Source organism: Pan troglodytes, chromosome 4, assembly GCF_028858775.2.
Source record: "Pan troglodytes isolate AG18354 chromosome 4, NHGRI_mPanTro3-v2.0_pri, whole genome shotgun sequence".
Taxonomy (NCBI): Eukaryota; Metazoa; Chordata; class Mammalia; order Primates; family Hominidae; genus Pan; species Pan troglodytes.
This window is the reverse complement of record NC_072402.2, coordinates 177,278,045-177,292,014: the sequence shown is the minus strand read 5'-3', so window position 1 is coordinate 177,292,014 and position 13,970 is coordinate 177,278,045. Positions and strand designations below refer to the sequence as shown.

Below are 13,970 nucleotides of genomic sequence, written 5' to 3'. Positions count from 1 at the left end.
CCTCTTTCTTTATCCTCAGGGTTCTGACACTTGACAATGATAAGCTTTGCTGTGGGGTCTTTCTCAGTCATTGTCAGGGCCGCTTTCAATCTAGAAGATAACGTCCTCATTGCCAAGAAACTATCTTGCATTTTTGTTTGTTTTTTGTTTTGTTTTGTTTTTTTGAGACAAGGTCTGGTTCTGTCTCCCAGGATGGAGTGCAGTGGTACAATCCAGGCTCGTTGCACCCTCTGCCTTCCAGGCTCAAGCCATCCCCAACCTCAGCGTCCCACGTAGCTGGGGCCATAAGTACACAACTCCATGCCTGGCTAATTTTCGTAGTGTTTGTAGACATGGGAAGTGGGGGATGGTGTCTCCCTATGTTGCCAAGGCTGGTCTCAAACTCGTGAGCTCGTCATCTGCCTGCCTTGGTCTCCCAAAGTGTTGGGATTACAGGCATGAGCCACCATGCCTGGTGCCAAGAAACTATCTTGCATTCTATGTTCATTTCCTCCTTTCAGTTTTCTATTCTTTCTGGAATTCCTACTCATCCTATATTGGGCTTCTAGACTTGGTCCCATGTTCATTTCCTCCTTTCAGTTTTCTATTCTTTCTGGAATTCCTACTCATCCTATATTGGGCTTCTAGACTTGTTCCTACATTAGTTTTTTTTATCTTTCCTCTCCTTCTATCTCTATTTTGCTTTTGGAATATCTCCTTGAGACAATAGTAGAATCTAAGCCTTCTTTTGAGGTTTTTTTTCTATTTTTTAATTTCAAGAACTTTCTTATTCTGTTCCCTTTGTTATCCTTTTTCTAGTATCCTGTTCCTTTTTCATGCAGACAATACTCTTTTGCATCTCACTGAGGGCATTAACATTCTCTTCCCTTTAAGACCTTTTCTCCCATGTGTGGGGGCTTTCCTCAGATGGCTGGTGACCCAAGGCTGTCTGATCCCACTGAAGCACTAAGGTTGACAGGAAGCCTTCTGTGGGGCCAGCGCCATCACTAACTTCCCCTCTGCAGGGTGCCTGGGGATCTGGCAGGCAGGAGCTGTAGGACACTTCTCTGGGGGCATTCAACCTCCCTCAGCAGGGACTCCCCACCTCCTGCCTGGCCAGGGAACTGACTGCTGGGCCCATTGCTCATTCAGGATGCCCAGTTTCAGGCTGGTGCCTCACCCTGGCCTGTCTCTGGTATCCCATGCTGAAGCTTCCCTGGGTCAGGTGCTCCTGGAATTAAACATGAGGTCTCCTTCAATTGTTGGCAAGAGCCATCATCTGGCCAAGTGGGCCCTGAAGTCTCTGGCTGACACTCACTAGAGCCTCCCCCCTTGTTCCTGTCCCCCGATCACTCCCACCTCTTGCCTTTCCTGGTACCTGAACAGATGGTCTTGCTTCTCACCAGGACGCCCTGCTCTGGCGCAGAGATTCCTGACGCCTCCCTCAGCAGGTTGCCACCCTCCCTCCATGTCCATCTTCCAAAATCTGATCACATCTTTGTCTTTTCCTCTATTACTTTCTTTGTCTGTGGTGGTTTCTTTTTTGTGTAAGCCCTTTCCTGTTATTTCAATAGAGTTTAAGGGGGGAGCAGAGGTAAAAGCAGGCTTAACTACAAGTACCTCCATCTGTAATATTTAAATTATTTTTCTCCTTTATTCTTCCCAACTTGTGATTATGAAAAGGTTGAAGCTGCCGGGTACAGTGGCTCACGCCTGTAATCCCAGCATTTTGGGAGGCCAAGGCGGGTGGATCACCTGAGGTCGGGAGTTCGAGACCAGCCTGACCAACACGGAGAAACCTCGTCTCTACTAAAAATACAAAATTAGCCAGGCGTGATGGTGCATGCCTGTAATCCCAGCTACTCGGAAAGGCTGAGGCAGGAGAATCGCTTGAACCCGGGAGGCAGAGGTTGTAGTGAGCCAAGATCACACCATTGCACTCCAGCCTGGACAACAAGAGCAAAAGTCTGTCTCAAAAAAAAAAAAAAAAAAAAAAAAAGGATAAGAAAAAAAGGTTGAAACAGAAAAGTCGAAAGAATAGTACAATCAATACCCATATGCTTTTTAAATGGGTAATGAGACTCGCCTGTAAACAGATCAATTATAGAATTAGGATCTCTCCAACTTGGTGATGAAAGCGTGAGATTTTCAGGCCTTATCGTAAGAGTGGACAGGCTACTTTGTCTATGGAGTAGCCATTCTTGTATTCCTTTACTTTCTTAAGAAATGTGCTTTCACTTAAAAAAAAAAAAAAAAAAAAAAAAAAAGACTAGACAATGCTCCGTGCCCTGCTGCCTCACAAAGCCTCTGCGTGTCGGTTTATCAAATTCACGACCAGGAGGGGCCCTGTGGCTTCGGGGCCTGCAGCCTCCCAGCCAGGAGCAGCCTGGGTCTCAGTGGTGGCTCCCTCAGCAGGTTCTCACCCCCGCAACCAAAAGGCCTTGGCACTTCACATGAAAGCCGCCGCTTACCCTACACACACTGCCACCGGGAGGCAGCTGTTGACTCGTTCGTTCCCCTTTGGGCCCTGCTCTGGGAACAGTCCCTTCTAGGCAGTTAACCTGTGAGTCATCCGGCTTATAGTTCCTCATAAAGAAAGAAACTAGCCCTAACTTCCACAACAGTCTTTAAGCCGCTCCTCCACTGGCTCTCCTCAGCTGAAACCACTCAGTCTATTTTACTGAAATATTCCTTGTTTGTAGAGCTCCAGGCTCCTCCCTAGTTAGGAGAAAGCAATTCTATCCACTTTAAGCCTTTAGCTTTTAGTGCTCAAAGACATCTGAGGGCTGGGTGCAGTGGCTCACGCCTGTAATCCCAGCACTTGGGGAGGATGAGGCGGGTGGATCACGAGGTCAGGATATCGAGACCATCCTGGCCAACAAGGTGAAACCCCGTCTCTACTAAAAATACAAAAAATTAGCCGGGCGTGGTGGTGCGCGCCTGTGGTCCCAGCTACTCGGGAGGCTGAGACAGGAGAATGGCGTGAACCCGGGAGGCGGAGCTTGCAGTGAGCCAAGATCGTGCCACTGCACTCCAGCCTGGGCGACAGAGCGAGACTCCATCTCAGAAAAAAAAAGACATCTGAGCATTTGCAAGATTATTCCTGTCTGTGCCAAGTGGGGTGTCCAGTTCAGTTCTGAGATGCTGCACCAGCACAGGTGGGTCTTGAGACAGTGTGACCCCAAGCACCTGGGCAGCCTCCCAGACAAATCCCAGGCCCCACCAACACTCACCAGGATCAAAAAAGGTAAGGTCTGGGGATCTGCACTGTTTTAAAAGTCTCTACCTGAACCTAGACTTGGTTTTGTGACGTCCCGGGATGTCTCCTTTGTTCTTTGAGTGAAGGACTCTTGTTCATACCTCCAAATTCACCGGCAATCTCTCAGACCTTTACTACGTCCAGAGTGAGTGGCAGGATTTAGGCACAGCCGATCTCTCAATCATGACCTCGGTGCTCCACTGTTTACCCTCCTTGGAAAGCATTAAGAATACTGATTCTTGGCCGGGCTCGGTGGCTCACACCTGTAATCCCAGCACTTTGGGAGGCCGAGGCAGGTGTCGAGATCAGCCTGGCCAACACAGTGAAACCCCGTCTCTACTAAAAATACAAAAAATAGCTAGGCGTTGTGGTGGGCACCTATAATCCCAGCTACTTGGGAGGCTGAGGCAGGAGAATCGCTTGAACCTGGAAGGCAGAGGTTGCAGTGAGCCGAGATCACACCACTGCACTCCAGCCTAGGCGACAAGGGTGAAAGTCTGTCCCAAAGAAAAAAAAAAACAAAAAAAACCAGACTAGCGATTCTTCTTTCCTATTCTGACTTCGCCTCTAAACTCTAGTACAGAAGCCATGTGTGTTTGGGCTGTTTAGTTCAGAAGCAATGCCAAGATGTCACTGCCGCCTCAAAGTGGAATGAGCAAGGCCGGGCGCAGTGGTTCACACCTGTAATCCCAGCACTTTGGGAGGCCAAGACGGGTGGATCACCTGAGGTCAGGAGTTCAAGACCAGCCTGGCCAACGTGGCGAAACCCCGTCTCTACTAAAAAAATAACAAAAATTAGCTGGGCGTGGTGGCAGGTACCTGTAATCCCACTTACCCAGGAGGCTGAAGCAGGAGAATCACTTGAACCCAGGAGGGGGAGGTTGCAGTGAGCAGAGATGGCACCACTGCACTCCAGCCTCTGTGACAGAGCAAGACTCCATCTCAAAAAAAAAAAAACAATCGGAATGAGCAGAGTTGGAGCAGATGGCAGTCACGCCCTGTAGCCACAGGAGGCAGCAGGCAGGGTTCGGACGCCCCTCCTAGCAGCATTCTTTCAGACACTGAACACAACCTTTGGACAGGCTGGGTGGACACAGCCTGCCACTGCAGTCACAAAAACAAGCTCACTCGTCTAGCGAGAGATGCAAGTGTCCCAGCGATCCATCTGCCATCACAGATCCACCGTCATCTTGAACTAGAAGTTGGCTTCATTCACTGATTCTCACTGCCGCATGCCTAACCCTGCAGCACCCGCCCGAGACCCTTAGCCAGACGCAACAGGCACTTTCTAAAGCCCAGTGGGGAGGGGTCTCAGAGCCTGAGCTCATGCCTGGGGTCAGGTGGCACCTTCACCCACCCCACAGACCCACTGTGCAACCTGAGGCACCAGAACTGGGTGTCACCCAGAGCACCTGCCTCCACCTTCTCCCCGCTCTGAGGCAGGCCCAGCACTCAGAAGCACCAGAAAGGTTTGGGGGTTGTAAACTAAAAGAAGGAAAAGATAAATAGCATGTCAACTAACTACTACCCAGGTCCTCAAAAGTCCAAATCCCAAGGCCTAGCTTAGGGGAAATTGCAGACTATTGTTCACCCAAAGGAGGGCAGTCAGAGGTGACAGGCAAGACCTGCAACCACAGTCTGGTCACCCTCCCTCACTGGGATTATCCCAACCAAATGCCAGCTGATTCTACTTCACTCCATGTAGAAAGCTCGAGAATTTTGTCAGGGAATTCAACCTTGAGTTGCCTGTGGTCCAGCACTACTAAAGGTTGATTTGAGGCAACAAATCCTCACCAGTGTCAAAGGCATGTCAATTACCCATTCCTTTGCAGTATTCCAGGTGAAAGTTACATAAAGTGCAGGCTGAGTTAGGGAAGCACTGGGCAAGGAGGTGCACTCACCCAGAGGGCTAAGGGCAGCTGCCACACTCTCCCCAACGTTCTTCAGGAAATTCACACTGGGATCCTCCGATGGACCAGAAGCTTTGATTTTTACAAAGATAAGATAAAGATATCTTTAATGCCTTGGATACCTGTCACAGTCCTGTCACCTTCTTGCCAAGGTCCCTGTGTTCCCGGGTGATCTTTAACCCGGACATCTTGTCCAGTGGCCCACTCAGCATCCCCCTCTCCTTCCTCCCACTCTGCACCCCCTGGCCCTGCACAGAGAGCATCTCCACTCTCCCGTGCCATCTCCCCCTCATCTGTGACCTTGGTGCTCAGCAACCCCACAGAGGCTCAGGCTCAGTACACTGTGAATATTGATCACCTCCTTGAGTAAATATGTTATTTACTCAAAGTCAAGCAAACATCCCCACCTTTGTCCCAAAGGGTGAGGTGATTCACAGGACACAGTAACATTAATAAAATCAGAATCCAAAAATCTAGACTACAAAGCTAACGGTTAAGTCTTTCACTTATAACTGTGCTTAAAAGGACTTCAGCAACTTTGGCTCTGATCTTCCTGACAACCATCACAGAAGAGAACAAAGTGCACCAAAGACCCCTGGGCTGGAAGGGCCTCCCTGCCTGCACCTCAGGGTACCTTGAGAGGGCAGCCTCCTGAGGTAGGAAGGGCTGTGCAGGTAAATCTGTGGCCTCAGGCACTTAGGCACCTCAGTTTCCTCATTTGGGAAATGCAGAGAATACTCCCCACTTTGCAGGGTTCTTGTGTGATTGTAGGGCACCAGGAAGGTGGGGGGTATCCTGAATTCTTGCCTTGCACACACGCTTTGCACAAGGGCCCTGCACACAGGCTGCCTGACTACTGTCACCAATCAGAAGCTGGTTCCAACACAAGCCTCACCTGATTCCGCCGTGGGGCCAGGGCGGGCCTCCCCTGCACGAGGAGGACGTGGGCTCCAGTTTCCTGGTGGACCCATTTCCCATCCTGGCCACCCGAAGTGTCCGTGTTTCACCTTCCGGAGCCAGCGGCTGTGCGAGAAGCCCTGGGGGAGGAATTAGCAGAGCGGCAGGCAGTGAGCGGGTCAAGGTTCCTGCCACCCTGAGCCCACCCCAGGCCTGCACAGAGGGCCTGCTCACCTCAGACAGGTGCCCGAAGGGGCTGGGGAACGCGAGCTTGGTGTGCCCCCGGTGCAAGCCCTTTCCCTCGCAGACGCTACACAAGTCGTAGTCTGGGCAGACGCTGCACTTGTAGCGGGTTCCCACCACAGGCCCATTGCAGCCATCACAGATCACATTGGGGTGCACCATGTTGCGGGGCGCCTCCTGAGCACACGGTGGGCGGTGGTCCCGCCGGCACTCTTTTTTCTCTACAGGAAGGGTAAAGAGAGCCGCTAAGGTGGGGCCCCCTAAAGTCCTCCCCGCCTATCGTCACTGTGGGGCTGTCACTGCCAGCAAGGCCCCTGGCCCTGCTCTCCAGCATGGAATCCACACAAAATTCAGCCACTTAGGTGAGGGCAGCAGAGCCACCAAGAACCTGCTAGGAGGTTCCCAGTCCCTGTGTCTGTTACCCAGGAACTGTGGCCCAGGCAGCAGAGCAGCAGCAAGGAGCCCTGTCTGCACAGCTTTGGCCTTGCCCTTCACCCAAGCACCACGGCACCAGACCCCATCCCTAGAGTGAACATGGACTCCTCTTTCTCAGGTCAGGCACAGCACTTAAAATGTCTTTTTTTTTTTTGTCGCCTAGGCTGGAGTACAGTCATGTGATTTCGGCTCATGGCAACCTCCACTTTCCAGGTTTAAGTGATTCTCGTCTCAGCCTCCTGAGTAGCTGGGACTAGAAGCATGTACCACCACACCCGGCTAATTTTTGTATTTTTAGTAGCGACAAGGTTTCACCATGTTGGCCAGGCTGGTCTTAAACTCCTGACCTCAGGTGACCTGCCCGCCTCGGCCTCCCAAAGTGCTGGAATTACAGGCGTGAGCCACCACACCTGGCCTATGTCTCTGTCTTAAACAGCCCTCAAATTGCTGACCCCTTCATTGGTGGAACATCGAGCCCTGTTTTTTACTCAGCAGGGAACTGAGTACAAGCTGAGCTGGCTTCAGGCAGCCCCCAGAGCAGCCCCTTACCTTTAATGTAGATTCGGAAGATGTCATCCTTCACGTAGGACATGGCCATTGTCAATTCCTCGTCACTGGAAAAGGCAACCAAGTCCCCGTCCTCATCTAGATTGTTTAAAAGACAGCACGTGAGCACCCAGGGGTTCTCAGCTGGACATAAGCTGCTGGAATGGGCTGAGGCCAGTATGAAAGGGACACTCACAGGGCTATAAACAAACACACCTACTTGAGCCACGGAGGGCAGGAGTGAGAGGCAAGACTGCCCCCTCGCTCTGGCACCTCCTGGAAGGTGAGTGCTCCGACCTGGGCCCTGGACCACAGCCACATGCAGGGGGCGGAGGGCCCGTGCACAGGGGCAGCAGCTTTGGCTGCTGCACTTATTTAGCCTTGGGCCAGCTGCCTCTTCAGAAACGTGCCACCTCATTCCCCATCCGACCAGGCCCATGTCCGTCTTCAACTGTGGAGATCCCTGCCTGTGACCTGCTCCTGAGGGGCCCAGCCCCACAAAGGCCTTAGACTTCTAGTGGCTTGGGAGGAGAGGAGAAGACAAGGGCATCTGCCTGTTTCCTTCCCTAACAAAGCTGAAAGACACGTATTTGTATGTAGTCTCCATTTGTGACAGATACATGTGAGCTGAAATGGCTTTAAAGCACAGCTGTGCAGACCAAACCACGCCATCCACCGAGGGCACAGGTGAGGCACCCAAAGATGCAAACAACCCAAATGTCTGTCAACTAATGAGCAGGTAAACAAAACATGGCCTGTCCACACAACAGAATATTATTCCTCCAAAAAAAACTAGTTCTGATATGTGCCACAACACTGAACACATTACACTAAGTGAAAGAAACCACTTGCAAGACTACATTGTCTGATTCTATTTACATGAAATGTCCAGGATTGCAAGATGAATAGATACAGAAAGGAGGTTGCTGGGGGCATGTGGATAAGGGGGTGATAAAAGGTATGTATGGCCTTTATAAGGTGATGAAAAGCTCTCACATTGAATATGGTCCACAAACCTATCAAAATAGTGAAAACCACTGACTTGTACACTAAATGGGTGAACCCTTATTTCAGTTACAGCTCAATAACATCACAATGTTTTTTTTTTTTTTAAGAATAGGAGAGGGCCTGGCAGGCTGGCAGCACTCCAGAGGGAGGTCCTAGCACTGCACCCTCCCAGGGGCGGGCCTTGGCCACCTCCCGCCCTCCTGGCCACAACCACCTCCCTAACCCCACCCCCAGCAGCCACTGGTCACACCAGCGCAGCAGGAAACAGTTCCGGGGCTTCTGTGCCCACACCAACACTTCTGAAGAACGTTCTCGTCCACTTGCCAATGGGAAAACATCTGTACTCGACCTGGCTTGGAGCGTTCCGCCGGCAATCAGTGCCCTTCTCCCAGGCGCTGTCGCGGCGCTCGCGAGTCCCCCGCACCCCCGCGCTTGTTTACCCGCGTCACTCCCTCCCCTCCGCCGGCGCTCGCCCGGCTCCTCCAGGGCATTATCTGAACCCACCACCTGGCGCAGCAAGGTGTCAGTGTAACCCGAGTGCCCGCCTGACCACCCAGTTCCCGCGGAGAGCCAGAGCGTTCGCCCCGGCGCGTCCTTGCCAAAATCCCCAACGGCGCGGGGGGTGGAGGGGGCGTCTGACGCCCCCAGGCTCGAGCCCACGGCCGGCAGGGCTCCACCGCCCCAGGGGGCCAACGCTGAGCAGCGGGTCCCGGCCTGGGTCACCACTCCAGTCACCAGGCCGGCTCCCATGACCGAACTGGGGAGCCATGCAGGCCACCGCCATCCAGGGAGCAGCCAGCGCAGACCCCCTCACGGCCCGCCAGGCGTCGCCGAGAAGGGAGGGGGCAGCCACCCCGCGGCAGGAGGCCGTGTCCGGCCTGCGTCACCGCCCCCGCCGCTCCCCGGCCCGCTCACCGCGGTAGTGCGCCTGGAAGCCGCCAGGCCGCAGCGCGGGGAACAGGGCGGCCACCCGGCTCAGCAGCCGCTCGCAGGGTCCCGGACCTGCCGCAGCCTCGGCTTCCGCCTCAGGCTCGGGGCTGAAGCAGAAGCTGAAGCGGCGAATCTCGCGCGCCGCGTCCTCCTTGCCCAGAAGGTAGGCCTTCACGGTGAGCGACGCCATAGCGAGCGGCGAGCTGGCGGAAAACGGGCCGTCCCGGTCGCAGCCGACGCGCGGCTTTTGTAGCGAACGCGGAGGCCCCGCCCCGCCTCGAGAGGGGCGGAGTCTCTCGCGCCCTCCCCGCCCCCGCCAGCGTCGTCGCGGCGCGAGAGCCGCCCTGCGGAGGCCCCTTCACTACTCTCCCCTTCCCCGCTACCCCTCGCTCCAGGTCTCCCGGCCCCCTCATTGCTGACCCCTCTCTTCATTGCCCCGGTGCACCGAGGACCCCAAGAAACCGGCCCTGGCACTCATACAGGCCTGGGCTCCAGCCTCTGCACCTGGGATCAGGGTACTGGCGGGGGTCCAGCCCCTCGCCCCTCCCAGGCTTGGGCCTGGCCATGACTCAGCAATATTCTCAGTTGGGGGTACCCAGTGCAGGGAGAGGGGGACACAGCCCCCATATCAGGAGGCTGCTAGGCCGCCCAGTGGGCACTGCTGGCCAGAACAAGCTGGCTCTCAGGTTGCTGTTCCGACCCTGCCATGGTCAGCCTGCCGCGGTGGCAGCCCTCTTACAGCGCATAGCATCCTCGGTGACTGACCCCGACTCTGGCCTGAGCACCAGAGAAGTTCCCAGTTTAGTAGGAGTGGAGTTGAGAGGTGCTGGAGGACCAGCTAAGGTCTCCTGAGTGTCAGTGGTCGCCAAGTGTTCACTGTGGTCCAAGTGACTCCTTATGGGCTCCTCAATTCAGCAGGTAATGCCCATGGCCCTGTGGGGGCTCAGGCCCGTTGGCCTTGTGGGCAGCCAAGGGGGTCAGCCAACAGCCTCCTCAGCTAGGAAGGAAGAAACACTGCTTTATGCCACCAGAGTAACCTGTCCGCCAGAACTGGGGCAAGGAGAGGGGCAGGACGAGTGGTCACCCTCTGGAGCCTCCCAGGCAAGGTCCTGTGAGTAGGTCAGAACCTGCTGGGTCCAACTCATGCCATTTCAGCCCAGGGCTTGCAGGAGCTGGAGAAACCTCCCAGGGGAGGAAACCCAGAGGGAGGGATGAGTGGCTGGATGGGGCCAGTCAGGTGCGAAGGTGATGTGTGGGTGTGCGCACAGCAGGGGCTGGTCCACAGGTGTGAATGATCCTTCCCGGAGGGCTCCGAAGTGGGCAAGTCTTCCACCCTGCCCAGAGCAGCCCTGTGGAGAGGGTTCAGGCCTCTCCCTGCATCTGGCGGTGGAGAGTGGAAAATGCCCCAGGGCCTGCTGGAGCCACTGCCTTGCAGACAGGGGCAGGGGACACAGAGGGGCATGCTGGCAGAGGCTGTGGCCTACAGACAGGTGCTGGCCAAGCGTGACTCAGCAGCCCAGGCGCCTGAGAGCCACGTGGCCCCCGCCGAGGGCCGGCTTTCCTGCCCCAGCCCCCGGCTATGGCCCGGTCTGAGCAGGGTGAGGGACACAAGGAAGGCCTGTGGCTCTGGGAACATAGCTTTGAGGAAGCGCTCAAGGCGCCCCACTCACCCCCAAGAAGGAGCTCCTTTGCCTTCTCGCCATTTGGCCCGTTTGGGATCGTGGGAAGTTTCCGCGGGGGCTAGGGGCATGTGAAGAGACTGGGGGGTGGGGAGGGGAGAAGGAAGCACAGAAGAGGGGGTCTTTGGGAAGCTGGGGTGGACACCCCGGCTCTGGCCCTTCCCCGCACGCCTTGCGGCCCCAGCGGCCGCCCTGCCCCCACGCGAGGCCGAGGCCTCCCGGAGGTAAACAAGGCGCGGCGGGAACCCCCTGGCAGGGCCCTCTCCTCCCGCCGCGGAGGTCAGGTGGTCTGGCCGGCAGTGAGTCAGCGTCCCATGACCGCTGTCGTAATAGGGGGATCCCCGGCCCCTGCTGCCACCCATCTCAGTGACCTCTTACCTGGAGGCTGGGCTGGGGAGTGGCTCCGGGGTCACCGTGAGTCCCCTGAGCAGGAAGAGCGTGCAGCGGCTGGAGCCAAACAGACACTGTCCCCCTTCTCGCCTCTGACTCCTTCCCCTTTCCCGATGCAGTCCCACCCCGCAGGCTCCCCGCGTCCACTGGCCCCTTCCCACCCTCCAGGGCCCGGCGTGCATGCCCAGGGAAGGCTCGGCACCTGAGCCGCGAGACCCACTATGGACCAGCCTCTCATTTCCTCATCTTTCAAATGGGGCTGAAGTGGAAGGATTTGGGCTGCCCTCCCAGGCGATGCCCCGTGGGTGTGCGAGTTGTTCAGCTGCTTTTGGGGCTGTAAGCTGGGGGGTCAGGGCAGGACAGAGACTGCAGGGGGGCTGAGGTGGAAGAGTGGGGAGGGCAGGAGAGGCCTGAGCCAAGTGCCCAGTGGTCCCAGGAGACCAGCCGGGGCAGCCACAGGGGTGGTCTGGTTCTGTCTGTTGCTGCCCAGCATGTTGTAACCACCTCCTCAGTTCCCCCTTCCCCCTCCCAAATAATCCTATGCCTTGGCAGTGGTGTTCCCAGGTTCGCTTCTTTTCTTTGGGGCGTGGAGTCAAGTGTCCGCGTGGGTGCTGGGGCAGCCAGAGACAAGGCCACTGAGGGATTCAGGCCGCACCGCTCTGGGCCATCTTTAGGGAGACTGACAATCACAGGGGACACGGGATGAGTTCCTCCTCTACAGAGGCCCTGGTCTGTGCGGGGGCCTCCAGGCCTTCTGCGCTGCAGCCACTCCCTTCCACTCACATGGGAGGGCCACAGCCCTCCCTTGCCGTCTTCCTAATCATGCCAGCTCATTCTACCTGGTGACTTTTCCCTGGCTCTCCCTCTGGTCCAAAACCCTTTCCACTCCTGCCCTACATGGCAACTTCCCACCCTAAATGTCTCCTCCTCAGTGGGGCCTTCCTTGACCACTCCCTAGGAAAAATCCCCAGGCACTGGACATCACTTTTTTTTTTTTTTTTTTTTTGAGACAGTCTCTCTCTGTCACCCAGGCTGAAGTGCAGTGGCACGATCTCAGCTCACTGCAACCTCTGCCTCCCAGGTTCAAGCAATTCTCCTGCTCCTGCCTCAGCCTCCCAAGTAGCTGGGACTACAGGTGCCTGCCACCAAGCCTTGCTAATTTTTGTATTTTTAGTAGAGATGGGTTTCACTATGTTGGCCAGGATGATCTTGAACTCCTGACTTCAGGTGATCCGCCCACCTCGGCCTCCCAAAGTGCTGGGACTGCAGGCGTGAGCCACCCGCCCGGCCAGACATCACCCCCTTTTAGCCCTTTCAGACAAGCCCAAAGCCCAGGCAAGAGGCACTGGGGCCATGGGAGGGGCACGCCCACAAGGGGTTTGCAAAGATCTTTCTAAAAGAAAAGGAGTTCAAGTCATGGACAGACATGGTTAGAGAATTCAGTGATGCCAAGTTGTCAGGCCTGAGAGCCCCAGGGACCCTCTCCTACTGGAAGGCCAGAGCTGCAGAAAGAGGTCCCCTGGGCTGGGCGAATTTCTCCAAATAAATTCAAACATGGCCTGCCTCGGGACGGGGGCGAGACCCTGGGCCCTCAGGGGCACTGAGGGGTCGTCCATGCCGGGGGACATGGCCACCTGGGGGCGGCCCTCGTCAACCGCGGAGTGGGGAAAAGGAGGGAGGGATGGAGGACGAACGCCCGGCGGTGTCTAAAGGCACAACGCGGAGCAGGAACCACAGCCCTGGTCCCCAGAAAGCGCGCGCGGCCCGGGGCAGAACCTGCCGAAGTTCCAGCTCGGGGCGCAAGGGATGTGGGGGTCACTGGAAGACGGGGCGCGGGCCGCCCGTGGGGGAGGAGACTGGACCCGAACCCGGCCCACCCCACCCGAGCGGCGACGCCAGCGCTGACCCCAGGCGTGTCCCGGCCCCTGGCGCGGCTCCGGCCCAACCGTGCACGCCCGCGGAAGGCCTCGCACCCGCGTCGGAAGTGGCCTGCCCGGGGCCACCGGCCCGCAAGTCCCCGGTGTTCTCGAGGTCCCTGCCTCGTCCCGCGCAGCTGTAGCCGGCGGGAGGGGCTGAGAGGTGGGTCGCGCTGGGACCTAAGGCGCCGCCCCCTCGCCAGCCTCTCCCTTCCTCCGTCACCGGGTGGCCGGAGACCCGGGGGCACTGCTGGGGTACCCCAAAGCATAGGGCCAGCCTGAGTGCGCAAGGCCCTGAAAAGACGGGGGGGCGGCGACAAGGAGTAGGGAGGGGGGCTGGAGGAAGACGGCAAAGTGACCCCGGAAGGGTCCAGGCGCCCCAAGCCCATCGAAGACGGGAGGCTCTCAGTGGCGCCTGGAGGGACTGTGGGAAAAGCAGCTCAAGAAGGGGAATCTGGAGCGAGGTGGGGGAGAGGTCGGCATGGCCTTCTCTAGGAGCGCCAGCGCCAGACAGAGCGGAGACAGGCCGCACCGGGAGTACCCCGTCTATACTGAACGGGTCAGGAGTGTGGGATCCCGTGGAGGGGGCTGCCCTTGCAGCAGGAGCGATGGCCCTCTCGCTCCCCTCCACCTGCTGCCATCGAAAACCTTCTGGAAGAGGCCAGGCGCGGTGGCTCACACCTGTAATCCCAGCACTGGGAGGCCGAGGTGGGCGGATCACGAGGTCAGGAGTTCGAGACCAGCCTGGCCAACAGAGTGAAACCCCATCTGTACTAAA

At 56.6% G+C, this 13,970-nt stretch overlaps 1 protein-coding gene across 6 annotated transcripts in view; it reads right to left on the bottom strand.

The window, feature by feature from the left end:
- SQSTM1 (sequestosome 1) overlaps positions 1–13,970 on the bottom strand; it is a 29,274-nt gene that overhangs the window by 5,263 nt on the left and 10,041 nt on the right. For 5 of the 6 annotated variants that reach the window (XM_063810996.1, XM_063810995.1, XM_016954447.3 and 2 more), the window contains exons 3-6: positions 7,273–7,368; positions 6,280–6,509; positions 6,044–6,185; positions 5,140–5,220 (exon numbers count right to left, since the gene is read on the bottom strand). In XM_063810996.1, coding sequence (XP_063667066.1) covers positions 5,140–5,220; positions 6,044–6,185; positions 6,280–6,509; positions 7,273–7,321 — 502 coding nt within the window. In that variant the 5' untranslated portion in view covers positions 7,322–7,368. Of the gene's footprint in view, positions 1–5,139; positions 5,221–6,043; positions 6,186–6,279; positions 6,510–7,272; positions 7,369–9,192; positions 9,521–13,970 lie in introns of those variants that run through there. The other variant, XM_001153075.7, reaches the window with a different exon arrangement.